General features: G+C 47.7%; 1 protein-coding gene across 4 annotated transcripts in view; it reads right to left on the bottom strand.

Moving 5' to 3' along the window:
- LOC141072596 (protein arginine N-methyltransferase 7-like) overlaps positions 1-16,543 on the bottom strand; it is a 224,992-nt gene that overhangs the window by 116,292 nt on the left and 92,157 nt on the right. For all 4 annotated transcript variants that reach the window (XM_073559880.1, XM_073559882.1, XM_073559881.1 and 1 more), the window contains one exon: positions 13,602-13,714. In XM_073559880.1, the coding sequence (XP_073415981.1) occupies positions 13,602-13,714 (113 nt within the window). The remainder of the gene's footprint in view (positions 1-13,601; positions 13,715-16,543) is intronic.

Here is a 16,543-nt window from a genome sequence, read left to right as displayed (position 1 = left end):
CAGAGACCCAAGAATTATCCTCCTGGCCATAACCCTTCCATTTGACCAAATAGTGGAGTCTCCGTGTAGCCAAACGAGAATCCAATATTTTCTCTACCTCATATTCCACATTGCTTTTAACCAATAAAGGGTGTGGTGTAATGACCACTGTGTCCACTAGGGGGCGTTGTGTGGATGTCCCAAGAGAACGGATGAGTGGCAGAATCCTGAAGGATAGTTATGTATCTCAAAGTGGGTGGCTTTGAGATGGAGACTTGTGTATGTGTGATCAGCAATATCATTACTGAGGTGTTTTTCTAAGTGTAAGGGAGAAGTCTTCAGGTAACTAGAGAGATGGGCGGGTTCTGGTTACCTACAAATCCACCCAGGGGTGTGTCTGAAAACGCCTATAGTAAAAGGCTTTGTAAGTGTGTGAAGGACCTGTGATGAGGTCATAGCCATGTGACCCAGTGGGCGTGGCTACGGACCATATAAGGTGGTCAGGGTAGGTCACAAGGGTGAATGCTGGGACCTGATTGGTCCAGTTTGGAAGGTCCTGTGAGGAGAAGGATCTCCTCACTAACAGCCTGTGGAGCGGCTGTGTGTGTAATGGCGGCCAGCGTCTGAGAGTCCCTGAGGAGTGAGTGGATGTATGCAGCCTGAAGAAACAGCCATATGGGAACCCTGACATGGGTGAGATAACCCTGGGGCTAAATAGCCTGTTTAATGGACGCTATGCTGTAATGTGAAGTTATATAATGGACGCTACGCTGTTGTATATTGCTGCTGTGGTTTATGATGGTGAATAAACCTCACGGATTGATATGGTTTTATGAAAAACCCGTACCGGATGTGATTCATTTGCTGAAAAGCGAGTGTCTTCCAACCATGGACGACAGCGCTACCTCACAATTGGTGGAGAAGCTATGGGCAGTTGTGTAACCTTGTTGCTGGGAGCAACGGATAAGGACTGCAAAATTCGGTGGCAAAGAGCAACACTAATCCAGGAGGGCTGACGGTTGTGGAAGCCGTGTGATGTGCTGCTGACCGGCCACGTGTGAGCAGAGCCTGTGACGGCCTGCAAGTGGGGAAGCCACTGTCCAGCTGTGGTTCTGGAAACCGTGGGGCGGCCTAGTGAGTAAGGCACTGTCCGGATCAGTGAGCCCAGTGCGACCGCTTCCCCAGGAGAAAGAGACTGGTAATTGCTAGGGTGCCTCTGCGGAGAAGAGGTACCCGAGGACCTGTGTGGGCAACACAGGAGAAATGGACTGGTGTTCGTGCGGTACTGACCTGGGTCAATGAGTAAAACGGTGACCCGTGTGGCCGACACAGGTATCGGACAGGTGTTCGTGTGGTACTGACCTGGGTCAGTGAGGAAGACAGTGTACCTGGAGGGTTCAGTGAGGAAAGGTCCTGGAGGGTCAGCCCTGGGAGAAGAGTCAGATCCCAGGAGCACGTGGTGTGACCTTGGACCTGGTGAGGCACGAGTGTTGGGCAGTCTCAGGCGGAGACAGATTTCCTGAAGAGCACCCACCGAGCCCCTGGACCTGGTGAGGCCGGTGTTTGGGGAGACCCTGGGAGGAGGGTCGCTCCCTGAATCGCACCCGGTGCGCCCTGTGTGTTGGACGGTCTCAGGTGGAGACAGGAGCGTCCTGAATAGCACACAGTCAGGACACGTGAGTTTTTTTGTGGTGTGTTTTTTCTTCTTTTTTCTCGACTCAGCGGGGTTACGAAGGTGACAAGCGGCTTCCGGTGGATCGGCGGGTCCACGAAGATGGCACAGCAGGAGCTGCAGTGACACCAGCCTCTGTGTGTGAACAGCAGCCGGTGGTGCCGGTGATCGGTGACAGCACAAGCTGTGGTGGTGCCAGGAAGGACTTGTGTGGTATCGTAAGAGACATAGGTGGTGCCAGCAAGGACTTGTCTGGTATCGTGAGAGACATAAACTGTGTGGTGTGAACTGTGGTCTGAGAAGACCGGTATAACGGACATGGGGAGATCCCGAAAAGGGGTGGAGTCCCAAAAGGGGGCGGTGACCCAAATCGGGGTAGTAGCCCAAAAGGGGGTGGAATCCCAAAAGGGGGCGGAATCCCAGAGGGGGGCGGTGACCCAAATTGGGGTGATGGTCCAGAAAGGGGCCGAGTGTGAAGAAATGGCAGCACTGGTTGGCTCAGTGGGTATGTCTGGGAAACCGCGGTGTGCATGTATGTCGTTTCCAGACAGTGGGTTATACTTTCCGGAGCATGACGGACCGCAAGTGTGTACTGTGATGCTGCACCGGGAAGGAATCTCGGGACGGTTGGACTCCAAGAGTCAGGTGACTTTCTGTCTGACTGAGAAAATGGCCCAGGTTCGTTGTAAACATAGGGTCACGGTGAACTATGTGCTAGACAGAGTGGTGTTGAGGGGCCCAGAGGCAGTGAGTGCCAAGGTGGCGGGATACCACCAGAAGTAGGGGCGACCAGAGAAAGAATTGCGTCAGATGAATTTACTGACCTGACGTCACCTGAAGGGTACCACAGTGTGAATGAGAATGGTGTGGTAAACAAAAAGAGCGGAGCTGACACACGGATAGAGAGTGTCTTGGGGGTTCACCATACGATGTGGTGTGACTGTGACATGTTGTTGCCAGTAGCCACCCCACTAGGACAGAATCTAGTGCTGTGCTGACAAACTCGTGACAAAACTGACACTGACCTGGTGGATAAGACGGCGGAAGTAGTCACACGGTTAGTGAGTAACTGGAGGGATGACTTAATCTCTGGGGGTGACTGTGGCTCTGAGAAAGAAAGGGAGCACAGAATAGAAGGGCTACAGAAAGAAGTCTCTGAGCTCAAAGGCCACATGGTAACGTGGCAAGGACTGAATAAGGCCCTCAGAGAAGAGGTGGATGAACATGTCAAACAAGAAAGAGTCCTGAGACAAACGGCTGAGCACAGGGTCGAGGAGCTCGAGAAAGAAGTCTTGGAGTTCAGAGGTCACCTGTCAACCTGGCAAAGTGTGAACAAGAACCTCATGGAAGAGATGGAGGAACTCAGAGGAGTAGTTAACAGTCTTCTGCGGGAGAAATTGGACGAAGACTTACCGCGGGTGAGCGCGAGTGATAAGACAGAACTGCCAGTAGCCATCATGGCAAAGGGTCATGAAGTGATCCCATCGTGTGAAGTTGGTGAGTTAAGAACTAAAGAAGACAGTCACCCGGTCGGGGCAACTGTAGTGAGGGAAGTGTCCGTGGTAAAGCCAGAGCCTTCGGTCCAGGAAGAGAGCAAGACCCCGACCTTCCAGTCTGTAATTGATGTACCAGAAGACATGCAAGAAGCCTGTGCTGAGGAAGGTGTGCATGAGGCTTTCAAAGAGGCGGTCAAAGCCTGTAAGGTGCACTGGGCACCTGAGACTCGGCAGTTGGTGATAGTATCAGCCAGAGAAGATACATCAAACCGAGTAGCTGTCTTGAAAGAGATGTATCTACAATGTCTCCAAACCAAACAGCTAGTCAGGCGGAGTAATGTGAAGGCTGCTCAACGCCTGGAGTTAGCCAGGGAGGCTATGGATCGTCGGGGTTTGCGGAAAGATGTGGTTCCGGTACCCAAAGCTCTGACTGGGAGAATCATTGGAAGATCCGGGAAGGTAATGCAAGACCTTGTGAATATCTTCGATGTGGTGAGGGCGAGGATCCCTCCTGATGATGAAGACCAGGTATCCAGTGAAGTGGGTAGAATTCCCATCATGGTGGTTGGCTCCGCGGAGAGCCTGAGAGACTTTCGGATGCTCGTGGAGTACCGAGTGAGGTACCTGCAAGAAATTGAGCAGTTGAGGCTGGACCGTCAGCGAATTAATAAAGAAGTACGGAATACCAGGTGGCGGCCACCTCCAACTCAAGATGCAAGGACCCGAAGGGTTCCTCCAAGTAATGACATGGCAGGTGGCCGAAGAATGTCAGCAAGTGGCAGTTCGACGGGCCGTGAAAGGCTGAGAGAAGGCATTTCCTGTGAGACGCTGAATGGGTCAGACTCAGGCCAGACAGTAGGACCGATTAAGACTGATGACCGTACCAACCGGGAGAGCCGGTCAGTGGGAGAACGGTCAGGTGACGAAGCGCACTCTAGGAGGGTGGTGACTAAACAGTGTGTGATGACGCAGACAGACTGCAACTGGAGGGTCAAAGACAATGACCGATATTTTGAACGCTGGGGCAGGGGAGGCATAACGTAGAAATGAGGCCGGATGACAGAGGGAGACGGTTCTCTCGACCTATGGGGCAAGGTGTAATTAGTGCCCGGTTTGGAGATCCTGTTGTAAGATTGTGTGTTCAACCCCACAAGTTTGAACAGAGGGGCGGGGAATGTGGTGTAATGACCACTGTGTCCACTAGGGGGCGCTGTGTGGATGTCCCAAGAGAATGGATGAGTGGCAGAATCCTGAAGGATAGTTATGTGTCATGAACTCATTTTCTGCTCCACCAGTTGAGAGTTCCCCTTCCATTCTCCCTCTAGTGGTGACAGGAGGTAGTGCGGTTGGTTTAAGTGGTAGTGATCCGCCACCTGATGAGAAAGATAACGATTGGATCTCTGGAGTATCAGACTGGATATAAGACAGCCGACGCCCTATCCGGGTGCTGGTGATTCAGTCTGCTTCTCAGGTCCTGGACTTCAGCTCTCTTCCAGTCTTCTCAAGTTAAGTCTGTTTTTTGCTAATGTTCACACTTGCTCTTGTTGGTCAATTCAGTTTGTTGTGTAAGCAGCCTGCCCCTGCTGGGGCTAGGCTGAAATTCCACTCCTATTAATCAGTATTTGCCAATCTGCTTTTTGGCCCTTATTAGATTGGCCTCTTTTTTGCTCTGTCTCAGAATATTTCAGAGTGCTGATATAGGTTTAGAAGTCTAGTGACTTCAGGGTTAATTTTGCTATCAGAAGTGTTGGACAATATTTTTGTAGGTTGTTTTTGGCAGATTGCAGACAGTGTCTTTCCTTTTCTGTCCTTTTTAGTTAGCCGGGCCCCATCGTTTGCTCAGCCTATTTTCCTGCCTTTGTTTGTATTTTCATCTTTTCACCGTCAATACATGTGGGGGGCTGCCTTTCCTTTGGGGTCTGCTCTGGGGCAGTTATTTTTCTTCTTTTCCTTCTTTAGGCTTATGTAGTTCTCCGGTTGTGACGAGGCGTCTAGGACCAACGTAGGAACGCTCCACGACTGCTTCTAGTTGTGTGGTTAAGATCAGGGATTTGCAATCTGCATAGTTACCAACTTCTCTGGTTTTCTGAGACTCAGCTTTTTGTCTTGTTTTTCACCAGCCATACCGCAGATTCTAGGGTACTCAAAAGCAGGAAGGAATTGTTAGAGAAAAAAAAAAAAGAAAAGAGTCAGAAATTTTTATTTTTTTTTTCAAAGTATTTTTTCCTCTTTTTTCTGGGGCCGTAGGAGGATTTTTTTTTTTCCTAAAGGAGATTAAGCAACTGTCTGATCGTGTGGAGCAGCATGCTGCTGAAGTACAGGGAATTTCCGCCTACCTTATTCAGTCACATGCTGCTGAACGCAAGATTCCTACTCCTAATGTGTTTTCTGGGGATCGGTCTAAATTTCTGAATTTTAAGAATAATTGTAAATTATTTCTTGCTTTGAAGCCTAACTCATCGGGGAGCTCTGTGCAGCAGGTTAAAATTGTCATCTCCTTGCTGTGCGGCGATCCCCAAGATTGGGCTTTTTCTCTGACACCTGAAAATCCTATTCTGACTAATGTGGATGCATTTTTTTCAGGCCTTGGGGTTGTTGTATGATGAACCTAATGCCACTGATCAAGCTGAGAGAACCCTGTTGGCATTAAACCAGGGTCAGGATCCTGCAGAGTTGCACTGTCAAAAATTCCGAAAGTGGGCGGTCCTTACTACATGGAATGATAGTGCATTGGCAGCTCTCTTTCGGAAAGGTTTGTCAAAGACCGTAAAGGATGCTGTGGTGGGATTTCCTGTTCCCTCTGGTCTGGATGGCTCTATGTCATTAGCCATTCAAGTTGATCGGCGTTTATGTGAATGTAAAACTACACGGGAGGCGCTGCCACCTTTTGAACAAATGTCTGAACCTATGCAATGTGATGGGGTTTTGTCTAGGGCGCAACGTCGGGAGTTGAAGGCATAATAAGCTGTGTTTTTTCTGTGGAGACGCCTCTCATACTATTTCTGTCTGCCCTAAACGAGAGAAACGTTTTGCACACACATTTGCTGTGGGCAGTATACAACCTAAGTTCCTTTTGGCAATTACTCTGATCTGCTCCTTGTCCACATTTTCCACTAAGGCTTTTGTGGATTCAGAAGCAGCTCTGAATCTGATGGATTTGGGACTTTGCTAAACGTTGTGATTTGTCCATGACGCCTCTGCAGACGCCCATTCCTTTGAGGGGTATTGATGCCACTCCTATGGCGGAGAATAAACCTCAGTTTTGGACCCAGGTGATAATGCGAGTTGCCCCAGACCACCAAGAAAATTGTAAATTTTTGGTGCTGCATAATTTGCATGATACTATTGTTCTGGGGTTCCCCTGGTTGCAAACTCATAACCCAGTCTTGGATTGGAAATCTGTGTCTGTGGTGATTTGGGGTTGTCAGTGTGTTCTTAGGGACGCTCATGTTTTCTCCACCTCTCCTCAGTCCCATGATATTCCTGATTATCTGGCTGATTTCTCTGATGTTTTTAGTGAGAGTAAGTCTGCGTCTTTGCCTCCTCATAGGAGTTATGACTGTGCAATTGAGTTGATGCCTGGGTGTAAATTTCCCAAGGGTCGGCTTTTCAACTTATCTGTACCCGAACATGATGCTATGCGATCCTATATTAAGGAGTCGTTGGAGAAGGGTCATATTAGACCATCCTCGTCACCGTTAGGCACTGGTTTTTCTTTATGGCCAAGAAAGATGGTTCATTAAGACCGTGTATTGATTATCGCTCCCTTAACAAGATGACGGTTAAATATCAGTACCCGTTACCTCTGATGTCTGATTTATTCTCCAGAGTTAAGAGTGCCTGCTGGTTTACTAAGCTTGACCTCAGGGGGGCGTATAATCTTATTCGCATTAAGCATGGGGATGAATGGAAGACGGCGTTTAATACTCCGGAGGGACATTTTGAGTACCTGGTGATGCCTTTTTTGGCTCTCTAATGCCCCTTCTGTCTTCCAATCCTTTATGAATGATATTTTCCGAGACTTTGTGGATAAGTTTTTGATCATCTATCTGGATGATATTTTGATATTTTCTAGTGATTGGGATTCCCATGTGGAACATGTCCGGACTGTGTTCCGGATTTTGAGGGAGAATTCCCTGTTTGTTAAGGGATCGAAGTGCCTCTTTGGTGTACAGAGGATTTCATTTTTGGGATTTATCTTGTCTCCATCGACTATTGAAATGGACCCGGCCAAGGTACAGGCCATTTATGATTGGCTTCAGCCTACTTCTTTGAAGGCTCTCCAGAAGTTTTTGGGGTTTAATAATTTCTATCGAAAATTTATAGGTAATTTTTCTAGTATTGTCAAACCACTGACTGATCTGACCAAGAAGGGAGCTGATGTGCTGAATTGATCTCCTGAGGCTGTCTCAGCATTTCAGGAGCTTAAGCGGAGATTTACTTCAGCTCCAGTTTTACGGCAACCTGATGTCTCAATTCCATTTCAAGTGGAGGTGGATGCTTCTGAGATTGGTGCAGGAGCTGTGTTGTCCCAAAAAAAGACCCTGTGACTTCTAAGATGAATCCCTGTGCTTTCTTTTCTCGAAAGTTTTCCCCATCTGAACGCAACTGTGACTTGGGGAATCGGGAATTGTTGGCCATGAAATGGGCATTTGAGGAGTGGAGACATTGGTTGGAGGGAGCTAGACATCAATTTGTGGTCCTCACCGATCACAAGAATCTGATTTATCTGGAGTCGGCCAAACGCTTGAATCCTAGACAGGCTAGATGGGCCTTGTTTTTCACGCGTTTTAATTTTGTGGTCTCTTTTCTCCCGGGCACTAAGAATGTTAAGGCAGACGCCCTTTCTAGGAGTTTCTTTGCTGATTCTCTTAATGTGATCGAGCCTACTACTATCCTAGGTGAGGGGGTAGTTCTTTCTGCCATTTCGCCCGATTTGAGACGCGCTCTGGAGGAATTTCAGGAGGACAAACCTGAGCGTTGCCCTATGGGAAGATTGTATGTTTCTGACCAGTGGAGAAAGAGAGTGATGTCTGAAGTCCATTGCTCCGCATTGGCTGGTCATCCGGGTATTTTTGGTACCAGAGATTTGGTGAGTCGGTCTTTTTGGTGGCCTGCCTTATCTCGTGATGTTAGGAATTTTGTACAGTCCTGTAGGACTTGTTCTCGGTCTAAACCCTGTTCTCGTTCTAGTGGGTTGCTGATACCCCTGCCGGTGCCCAAGAGGCCATGGAACCATATCTCAATGGATTTTATTTCTGATCTTCCTGTCTCTCAGAGAATGACTGTTATCTGGGTGATTTGTGATAGATTTTCGAAGATGGTCCATCTTTTACCACTCCCAAAGTTGCCATCTTCCGCTAAGTTGGTACCCTTGTTTTTACAACAGGTGGTTCGGCTACACGGGATTCCTGAGTGCATTGTGTCCAATAGAGGGGTCCAGTTTGTTTCCAGATTTTGGAAAGCCTTTTGTTCCAATCTGGGAATTCAGTTATCCTTCTCCTCCGCGTTTCATTCCCAGACCAATGGGCAGACTGAGAGAACAAACCAGACCCTGGAGTCTTATCTAAGATGTTTTATATCTGCTGATCAAGATGATTGGGTCTCATTTTTGCCCTTGGCCGAATTTGCGCTGAACAATAGAGCTAGTTCTGCCACTCTGATGTCACCCTTTTTCTGTAATTTTGTGTTTCATCCTCGATTCTCTTCAGGGCAAGTGGAATCTTTGTCCTGCCCAGGTGTGGACACTGTGGTTGTGAGAATGCAGCAGATATGGGACCAAGTGGTGGATAAGTTGTCACTCTCTCAGGAAAAGGCCCAGCGTTTTTCCAACTGGCGTAGGACCATTGGTCCCCGGTTTAAAGTGGGTGATATGGTTTGGCTGTCGTCTAAGAATATTCCTATGAAGGTTTCATCTCCAAAATTTAAGCGAAGATTTATTGGACCTTATAAGATTTTGGAGATTCTTAATCCTGTTTCTTTTCGATTGGCTCTTCCAGTTACGTTCAAAATCCATAACGTATTTCACAAGTCACTGTTGAAGAGGTTTATTGAGCCAGTAGTTCCTGTGGCGGCACCTCCTGAGCCTGTATTGGTTAAAGGCAATGTGGAATATGAGGTAGACAAAATATTGGATTCTCAATTGGTTAGACGGAGACTCCAGTATTTAGTCAAATGGAAGGGTTATGGCCAGGAGGATAATTCTTGGGTCTCTGCCTCTGATATTCATGCCAATAAATTGGTTCGTGCTTTTCACCGGGCCCATCCTGATCGGCCTGGTGGCATGGATGAGTGTTCGGTGACCCCTCCTCAAGGGGGGGGTACTCTCATTAATTCATTTTCTGCTCCACCAGTTGAGAGTTCCCCTTCCGTTCTCCCTCTAGTGGTGACAGGAGGTAGTGTGGTTGGTTTAAGTGGTAGTGATCCGCCACCTGATGAGGAAGATAATGATTGGATCTCTGGAGTATCAGACTGGATATAAGACAGCCGACGCCCTATCCGGGTGCTGGTGATTCAGTCTGCTTCTCAGGTCCTGGACTTCAGCTCTCTTCCAGTCTTCTCAAGTTAAGTCTGTTTTTTGCTAATGTTCACACTTGCACTTGTTGGTCAATTCAGTTTGTTGTGTAAGCAGCCTGCCCCTGCTGGGGCTAGGCTGAAATTCCACTCCTATTAATCAGTATTTGCCAATCTGCTTTTTGGCCCTTATTAGATTGGCCTCTTTTTTGCTCTGTCTCAGAATATTTCAGAGTGCTGATATAGGTTTAGAAGTCTAGTGAATTCAGGGTTAATTTTGCTATCAGAAGTGTTAGACAATATTTTTGTAGGTTGTTTTTGGCAGATTGCAGACAGTGTCTTTCCTTTTCTGTCCATTTTAGTTAGCCGGGCCCCATCGTTTGCTCAGCCTATTTTCCTGCCTTTGTTTGTATTTTCATCTTTTCACCGTCAATACATGTGGGGGGCTGTCTTTCCTTTGGGGTCTGCTCTGGGGCAGTTAGTTTTCCTCTTTTCCTTCTTTAGGCTTATGTAGTTCTCCGGTTGTGATGAGGCATCTAGGACCAACGTAGGAACGCTCCACGACTGCTTCTAGTTGTGCGGTTAAGATCAGGGATCTGCAATCTGCATAGTTACCAACTTCTCTGGTTTTCTGAGACTCAGCTTTTTGTCTTGTTTTTCCTCCTCGGTTTCCCATTCATAACAGTTATGTATCTCAAAGTGGGTGGCTTTGAGATGGAGACTTGTGTATGTGTGATCAGCAATATCATTGCTGAGGTGTTGTTTCTAAGTGTAAGGGAGAAGTCTTCAGGTAACTAGAGAGATGGGCGGGTCCTGGTTACCTATAAATCCACCCAGGGGTGTGTCTGAAAACGCCTATAGTAAAAGGCTTTGTAAGTGTGTGAAGGACCTGTGATGAGGTCATAGCCATGTGACCCAGTGGGCATGGCTACGGACCATATAAAGGTGGCCAGGATAGGTCACAAGGGTGAATGCTGGGACCTGATTGGCAGCCAGCGTCTGAGAGTCCCTGAGGAGTGAGTGGATGTCTGCAGCCTGGAGAAACAGCCATATAGGAACCCTGACGTGGGTGAAATATCTAACAGTCTATTCAGTAGGACTATCAGCTGTGAATCCACGAGATTTCTGCACAACACAACTGATGATCCCAACCCCATTTATAAGGCAAGAAATCCCACTTATTAAACCTGACAGGGCACACCTGTGAAGTGAAAACCATTTCCGGTGACTACCTCTTGAAGCTCATCAAGAGAATGCCAAGAGTGTGCAAAGCAGAAATCTGTTGTAAGTTCATTCTCCCCTTCACCTTTGATGTCTGATGAACTCCCTCTGCTGGTGAAGAGAGGTAGTGAAATTGATTGGGATGGGAAGAACCTGTCATCTGAACAGGCGGAGTGTGATTGGACATCTGGAATTTCTGAGTGGATATAAGGCAGCCGACGCCCTGCAGGGCTGCTGGTGATCCTTTCTGCTCTGAGCTCTTGCATCCAGCTTAGTTCCTGTCTACTAAAAGCTAAGTTTTTGCCCTGCTATTATTCCATGAGATTTTGTCTGGTTTCCTTAGTGTTTGTATTCAGCCAGTCCTGGTTGGGACTGGCTGAATTCCATTTTTGTCTCTGATCAGTTGATCTCTTTGCTCTGTTTTCAGAATATACCTGAGTGCTGATATAGTGATTTTGAAGTCTAGCGACTTCAGGGCCTTTTTCCCTATCAGACGGTTGGGACATTTTTGGTAGGGTTTTTTGCGGATTGCAGCCAGCATCTTTTCTGTCCTATCTAGTTAGTTGGGACTCATCGTTTGCTCAGCCTGTCTTTCTGTCTGTGTTTGTGTTTTCATCTGTTTTTCACCGACAATACATGTTGGGGGCTTTCTATTGCTTTGGGGTCTGCTCTGGGGCAGTTTAGATTTCCCCTTTCCTTCTTTAGGCTTATGTAGTTCTCCGGCTGTGACGAGGGGTCTAGGGCACCGTAGGAACCCCCCACGGCTACTGTTAGTTGTGGTGTATAGGATCAGGGGTCTGCAATCTGATAGCTACCAACCTCTCCGGTTTTCTGGACTTAGCTTGTATTTTTGTTTTCTCCTCCTCCGGTGACTCATTCATAACAGTAATCAAAGCAAAAGGTGGTTACTTTGAAGAACCTAGAGTATAAGACATACAGTATTTTCAGTTGTTTCACACTTTTTTGTTATTTATATAATTCCACATGTGTTAATTCATAGTTTTGAGGCCTTCAGAGTGAATCTACAATTCTAATAGTCATGAAAATAAAGAAAACTCTTTGTATGAGAAGGTGTGTGCAAACTTTTGGTCTGTACTGTACATCTATAAAGGTTTTATCAATGCTGAGCATTATATAGAGGCGTTAGAATGACATACAGTATGCTCCATCCAGACATCACTTCTTTCAGGGAAGGCCTTGTATATTTCAGCATGACAATGCTAAACCCCATTATTCCGCCTTCAGGCACGCTGACACGATGTGCAATCCTGCATACAGTATAAACCACAGCTCTGTCTTCCAAATAAGCAGACTGTTCTCTGTAGTCTAACTTGTTTATTTGTGAAGAGTATAGAACATGCGCGGTAAAACTACAAGGAATACAAATAACATGCATAAGTATTGGGCAGATGATCACAGCTAACACAATCACAGAAGTGTACATTGTGATGCAAACATTACATAGGAATACATTAGTTTGTGATTATATTTACTGCGAACTGGCAACTAAAGGGTTAATGACATCTCTTGGCTGCTAGGCAGTAAATAACTCTCTGAATCACTGCATTGCAAGAAAACACTGACTCTCACCAGATATGCTTTAGCCAGGTAGTAACTCAAGTAGAGAAGTTGCAGGAAAAACAAAGGTTACACAGGAGGACAAAATAACATGTGCATCCTATGAGATCCACAGAAGCAAAATGGCCCTTTTTCATCCCAGAATACATTGCTTCCTTCCCACAAGCACTGCTTCAATCCCATAGTGCATTGCTTCTGATAAAGGCACAGACTATATAATGCTATCAAAAACACTGCTATAAATTCAGCCACCACTAGATGGTGTTATAATAACCCAGCACATAATAAAACATTTTTTGCCCTATTAAGAGGGCAGAACACCCATACTGCATCCATCACAGCAGCATGGCTCCACAGAAGAGTTCTGGTGATGGACGGGACGCCCGCAGTCCAGACCTTTCATCAATAGAAAACATTTGGTGCATTATGAAACAAAAATCCAGCAAAGACCCCAAACTGTGAGCAACAAGAATCCTACATCAGACAAGAACGGGACAACATTCCTCTCCCAAAACTCCAGCAATTGTCTCCTCAACTCCCAGATGTTTACAGACTGATGTAATAAGAAGATGGGAAACTACACAATGGTGGACACGGCCCGGGCACAACTTTTTAGAAATATGCTGCTGTCATTAATTACTTAATTAGGTAATTTTTTCAAGTGAAATGGTAAAACGTCCAACATTCAACTTCTGATCTGTGTCCTGTTGTGAATAAATAATGGCGATAAGACACGTCCTAATCACTGAATTCTTCTTTTCTTTATCTATAACACAGCATCCCAACCTTTTTTTGAATTGGGGTTGTAAATAGATTGATAATTCTGTGTGGATTCACCTCCTAATAAATCAATACAGCAGCCGCAGCTCAGCTTTCCTGTTTTCTCCTCCCAATGCCGCCCCGAGGAGCTTACTCCATACCGTGAATTACAGTATGCAGGACGCTGCTGGGTTCTCTACACACAATTTCAGGCAACTAGCCTGGTAATAATTGTAATCCATGGTTATGCAGGGAAATTGGAGTCAAGTAAGAGGAACACAAAGCATCTGCTGCAATAAAGACGTTTCCAAAAACCAGAGCCATATTTTGGACCTAATGTAGATAGGGAGAATGCCAAACATATCATTATTTTTTCCATTTACCTGCATAAGATTATGCTGTGCATGTTCATAGCTAGGCAATGCCCCCTCTCCGATAAGTTCTGTATCAAACAGTTCTGTGATTAGTATGTTGGCTCGCCGAGTCATGTCTCCATCTGCCAAAGAATATGCATTTTATCATCATCTTACAATAAAAAGACTTCCGACGTTTGATAACAGATACACAATCTATGCTGTAACTTCTGGAAGGAAATGGGAAATCAAAGAAAAATCAAGGCTGGCCTTTAATGCCGCCAATGCAGTCATACAGGGTGCCGGTCACCAAACAGAGGTTGCGGCAACCAGGGCTTTAGGGCAGCTTGTTGGGGTATTTAGTGTCACGTGTTTCCTTTCCTTTCAGCTACCTTCCTGGCCTCTTGTAGGACAGTGTCTCCAGTAAGGAGAGGAGCAGTAGGGGTGCGAGTGCTCCGTTTGGTGGTCAGCAGTAACTAAAAGAGAGACTCAAGGCTCCTCCTCCCTCTCCTCCAGCGTCTGCTAAACCTATCTGATCAATTACAGTCATACCCACTAAGGACACGGTGTCAGTCACAGCCACTGAGGACAAGCTGTCAGTCATCGACACTGAGCATGAGCTGCCAGTCATCTCCACTGAGGATACGCTATCAGTCATAGCCACTGAGAACACGCTGTCAGTCATAGCCACTGAGGACACGCTGTCAGCCATAGCCACTGAGAACGCGCTGACAATCATAGCCACTGAGGACGCGCTGACAGTCACAGCCAGAGGACACGCTGTCAGTCATCCCCACTGAGGACACGCTGTCAGCCATCCCCACTGAGGCCTTGCTGACAGTCATACCCACTGAGGTCATGCTGTCAGTCGTAGCCACTGAGGATGCGTTGACAGTCATAGCCACTGAAGACGCGCTGTCAGTCATAGCCACTGAGGACACGATGTCAGTCATGGCCACTGAGAACGGGCTGTCAGTCATAGCCACTGAGGAAACGCTGTCAATCATCCCCACTGAGGAAACGCTGTCAATCATCCCCACTGAGGAAACGCTGTCAGTCATCCCCAATGAGGACACGCTGTCAGCCATCCCCACTGAGGAAACACTGTCAATCATCCCCACTGAGGATACGCTGTCAGTCATCCCCAATGAGCACACGCTGTCAGCCATCCCCACTGAGGACACGCTGACAGTCATACCCAATGAGGACACGTTGTCAGTCATACCCACTGAGGACACGCTGTCAGTCATACCCACTGAGGACATGCTGTCAGTCATAGCCACTGAGGACGCGCTGACAGTCATAGCCACTGAAGACACGCTGTCCGTCATAGTCACTGAAAACACGCTGTCAGTCATGGCCACTGAGGACACGCTGTAAGTCATAGCCACTGAGGACAAGCTGACAGTCATACCTATTGAGGACACGCTGTCAGTCATACCCACTGAGGACACACTGACAGTCTTAGCCACTGAAATCACGCTGTCAGTCATGGCCATTGAGGACACGTTGTCAGTCATAGCCTCTGAGGACGCACCGACAGTCATAGCCACTGAGGACACGCTGTCAGTCATGGCCACTGAAAAGACGCTGTCAATCATAGCCACTGAGGACTGCTGAGAGTCATAGCCACTGAGGACACGCTGTAAGTCATGGCCACTGAGGACAGGCTGACAGTCATAGCCACTGAGGACGGGCTGCCAGTTATAGCCACTGAGGACGCGCTGACAATCATAGCCAGAGGACACGCCGTCACTCATGGCCACTGAAAACACGCTGTCAGTTATAGCCACTGAGGACTTGCTGACAGTCATAGCCACTGAGGAAACGCTGTCAGTCATGGCCACTGAGGACACACTGTCAGTCATAGCCTCTGAAGACGCGCTGACAGTCATAGCCACTGAGGATACGCTATCAGTCATAGCCACTGAGGACACGCTGTCAGTCATAGCCACTGAGGACACGCTGTCAGCCATAGCCACTGAGAACGCGCTGACAATCATAGCCACTGAGGACGCGCTGACAGTCACAGCCAGAGGACACGCTGTCAGTCATCCCCACTGAGGACACGCTGTCAGCCATCCCCACTGAGGCCTTGCTGACAGTCATACCCACTGAGGTCATGCTGTCAGTCGTAGCCACTGAGGATGCGTTGACAGTCATAGCCACTGAAGACGCGCTGTCAGTCATAGCCACTGAGGACACGAAGTCAGTCATGGCCACTGAGAACGGGCTGTCAGTCATAGCCACTAAGGAAACGCTGTCAATCATCCCCACTGAGGAAACGCTGTCAATCATCCCCAATGAGGACACGCTGTGAGCCATCCCCACTGAGGACACGCTGACAGTCATACCCAATGAGGACACGCTGTCAGTCATACCCACTGAGGACACGCTGTCAGTCATACCCACTGAGGACATGCTGTCAGTCATAGCCACTGAGGACGCGCTGACAGTCATAGCCACTGAAGACACGCTGTCCGTCATAGTCACTGAAAACACGCTGTCAGTCATGGCCACTGAGGACACGCTGTAAGTCATAGCCACTGAGGACAAGCTGACAGTCATACCTATTGAGGACACGCTGTCAGTCATACCCACTGAGGACAAGCTGACAGTCATACCTATTGAGGACACGCTGTCAGTCATACCCACTGAGGACACACTGACAGTCTTAGCCACTGAAATCACGCTGTCAGTCATGGCCATTGAGGACACGTTGTCAGTCATAGCCTCTGAGGACGCACCGACAGTCATAGCCACTGAGGACACGCTGTCAGTCATGGCCACTGAAAAGACGCTGTCAATCATAGCCACTGAGGACTGCTGAGAGTCATAGCCACTGAGGACACGCTGTAAGTCATGGCCACTGAGGACAGGCTGACAGTCATAGCCACTGAGGACGGGCTGCCAGTTATAGCCACTGAGGACGCGCTGACAATCATAGCCAGAGGACACGCCGTCAGTCATGG

Source organism: Dendrobates tinctorius, unplaced genomic scaffold, assembly GCF_039654945.1.
Source record: "Dendrobates tinctorius isolate UK_male_01 unplaced genomic scaffold, ASM3965494v1 ptg000278l, whole genome shotgun sequence".
Classification (NCBI taxonomy): domain Eukaryota; kingdom Metazoa; phylum Chordata; class Amphibia; order Anura; family Dendrobatidae; genus Dendrobates; species Dendrobates tinctorius.
The sequence above is the reverse complement of the archived record's forward strand: the minus strand, read 5'-3'. Positions and strand labels throughout refer to the sequence as shown.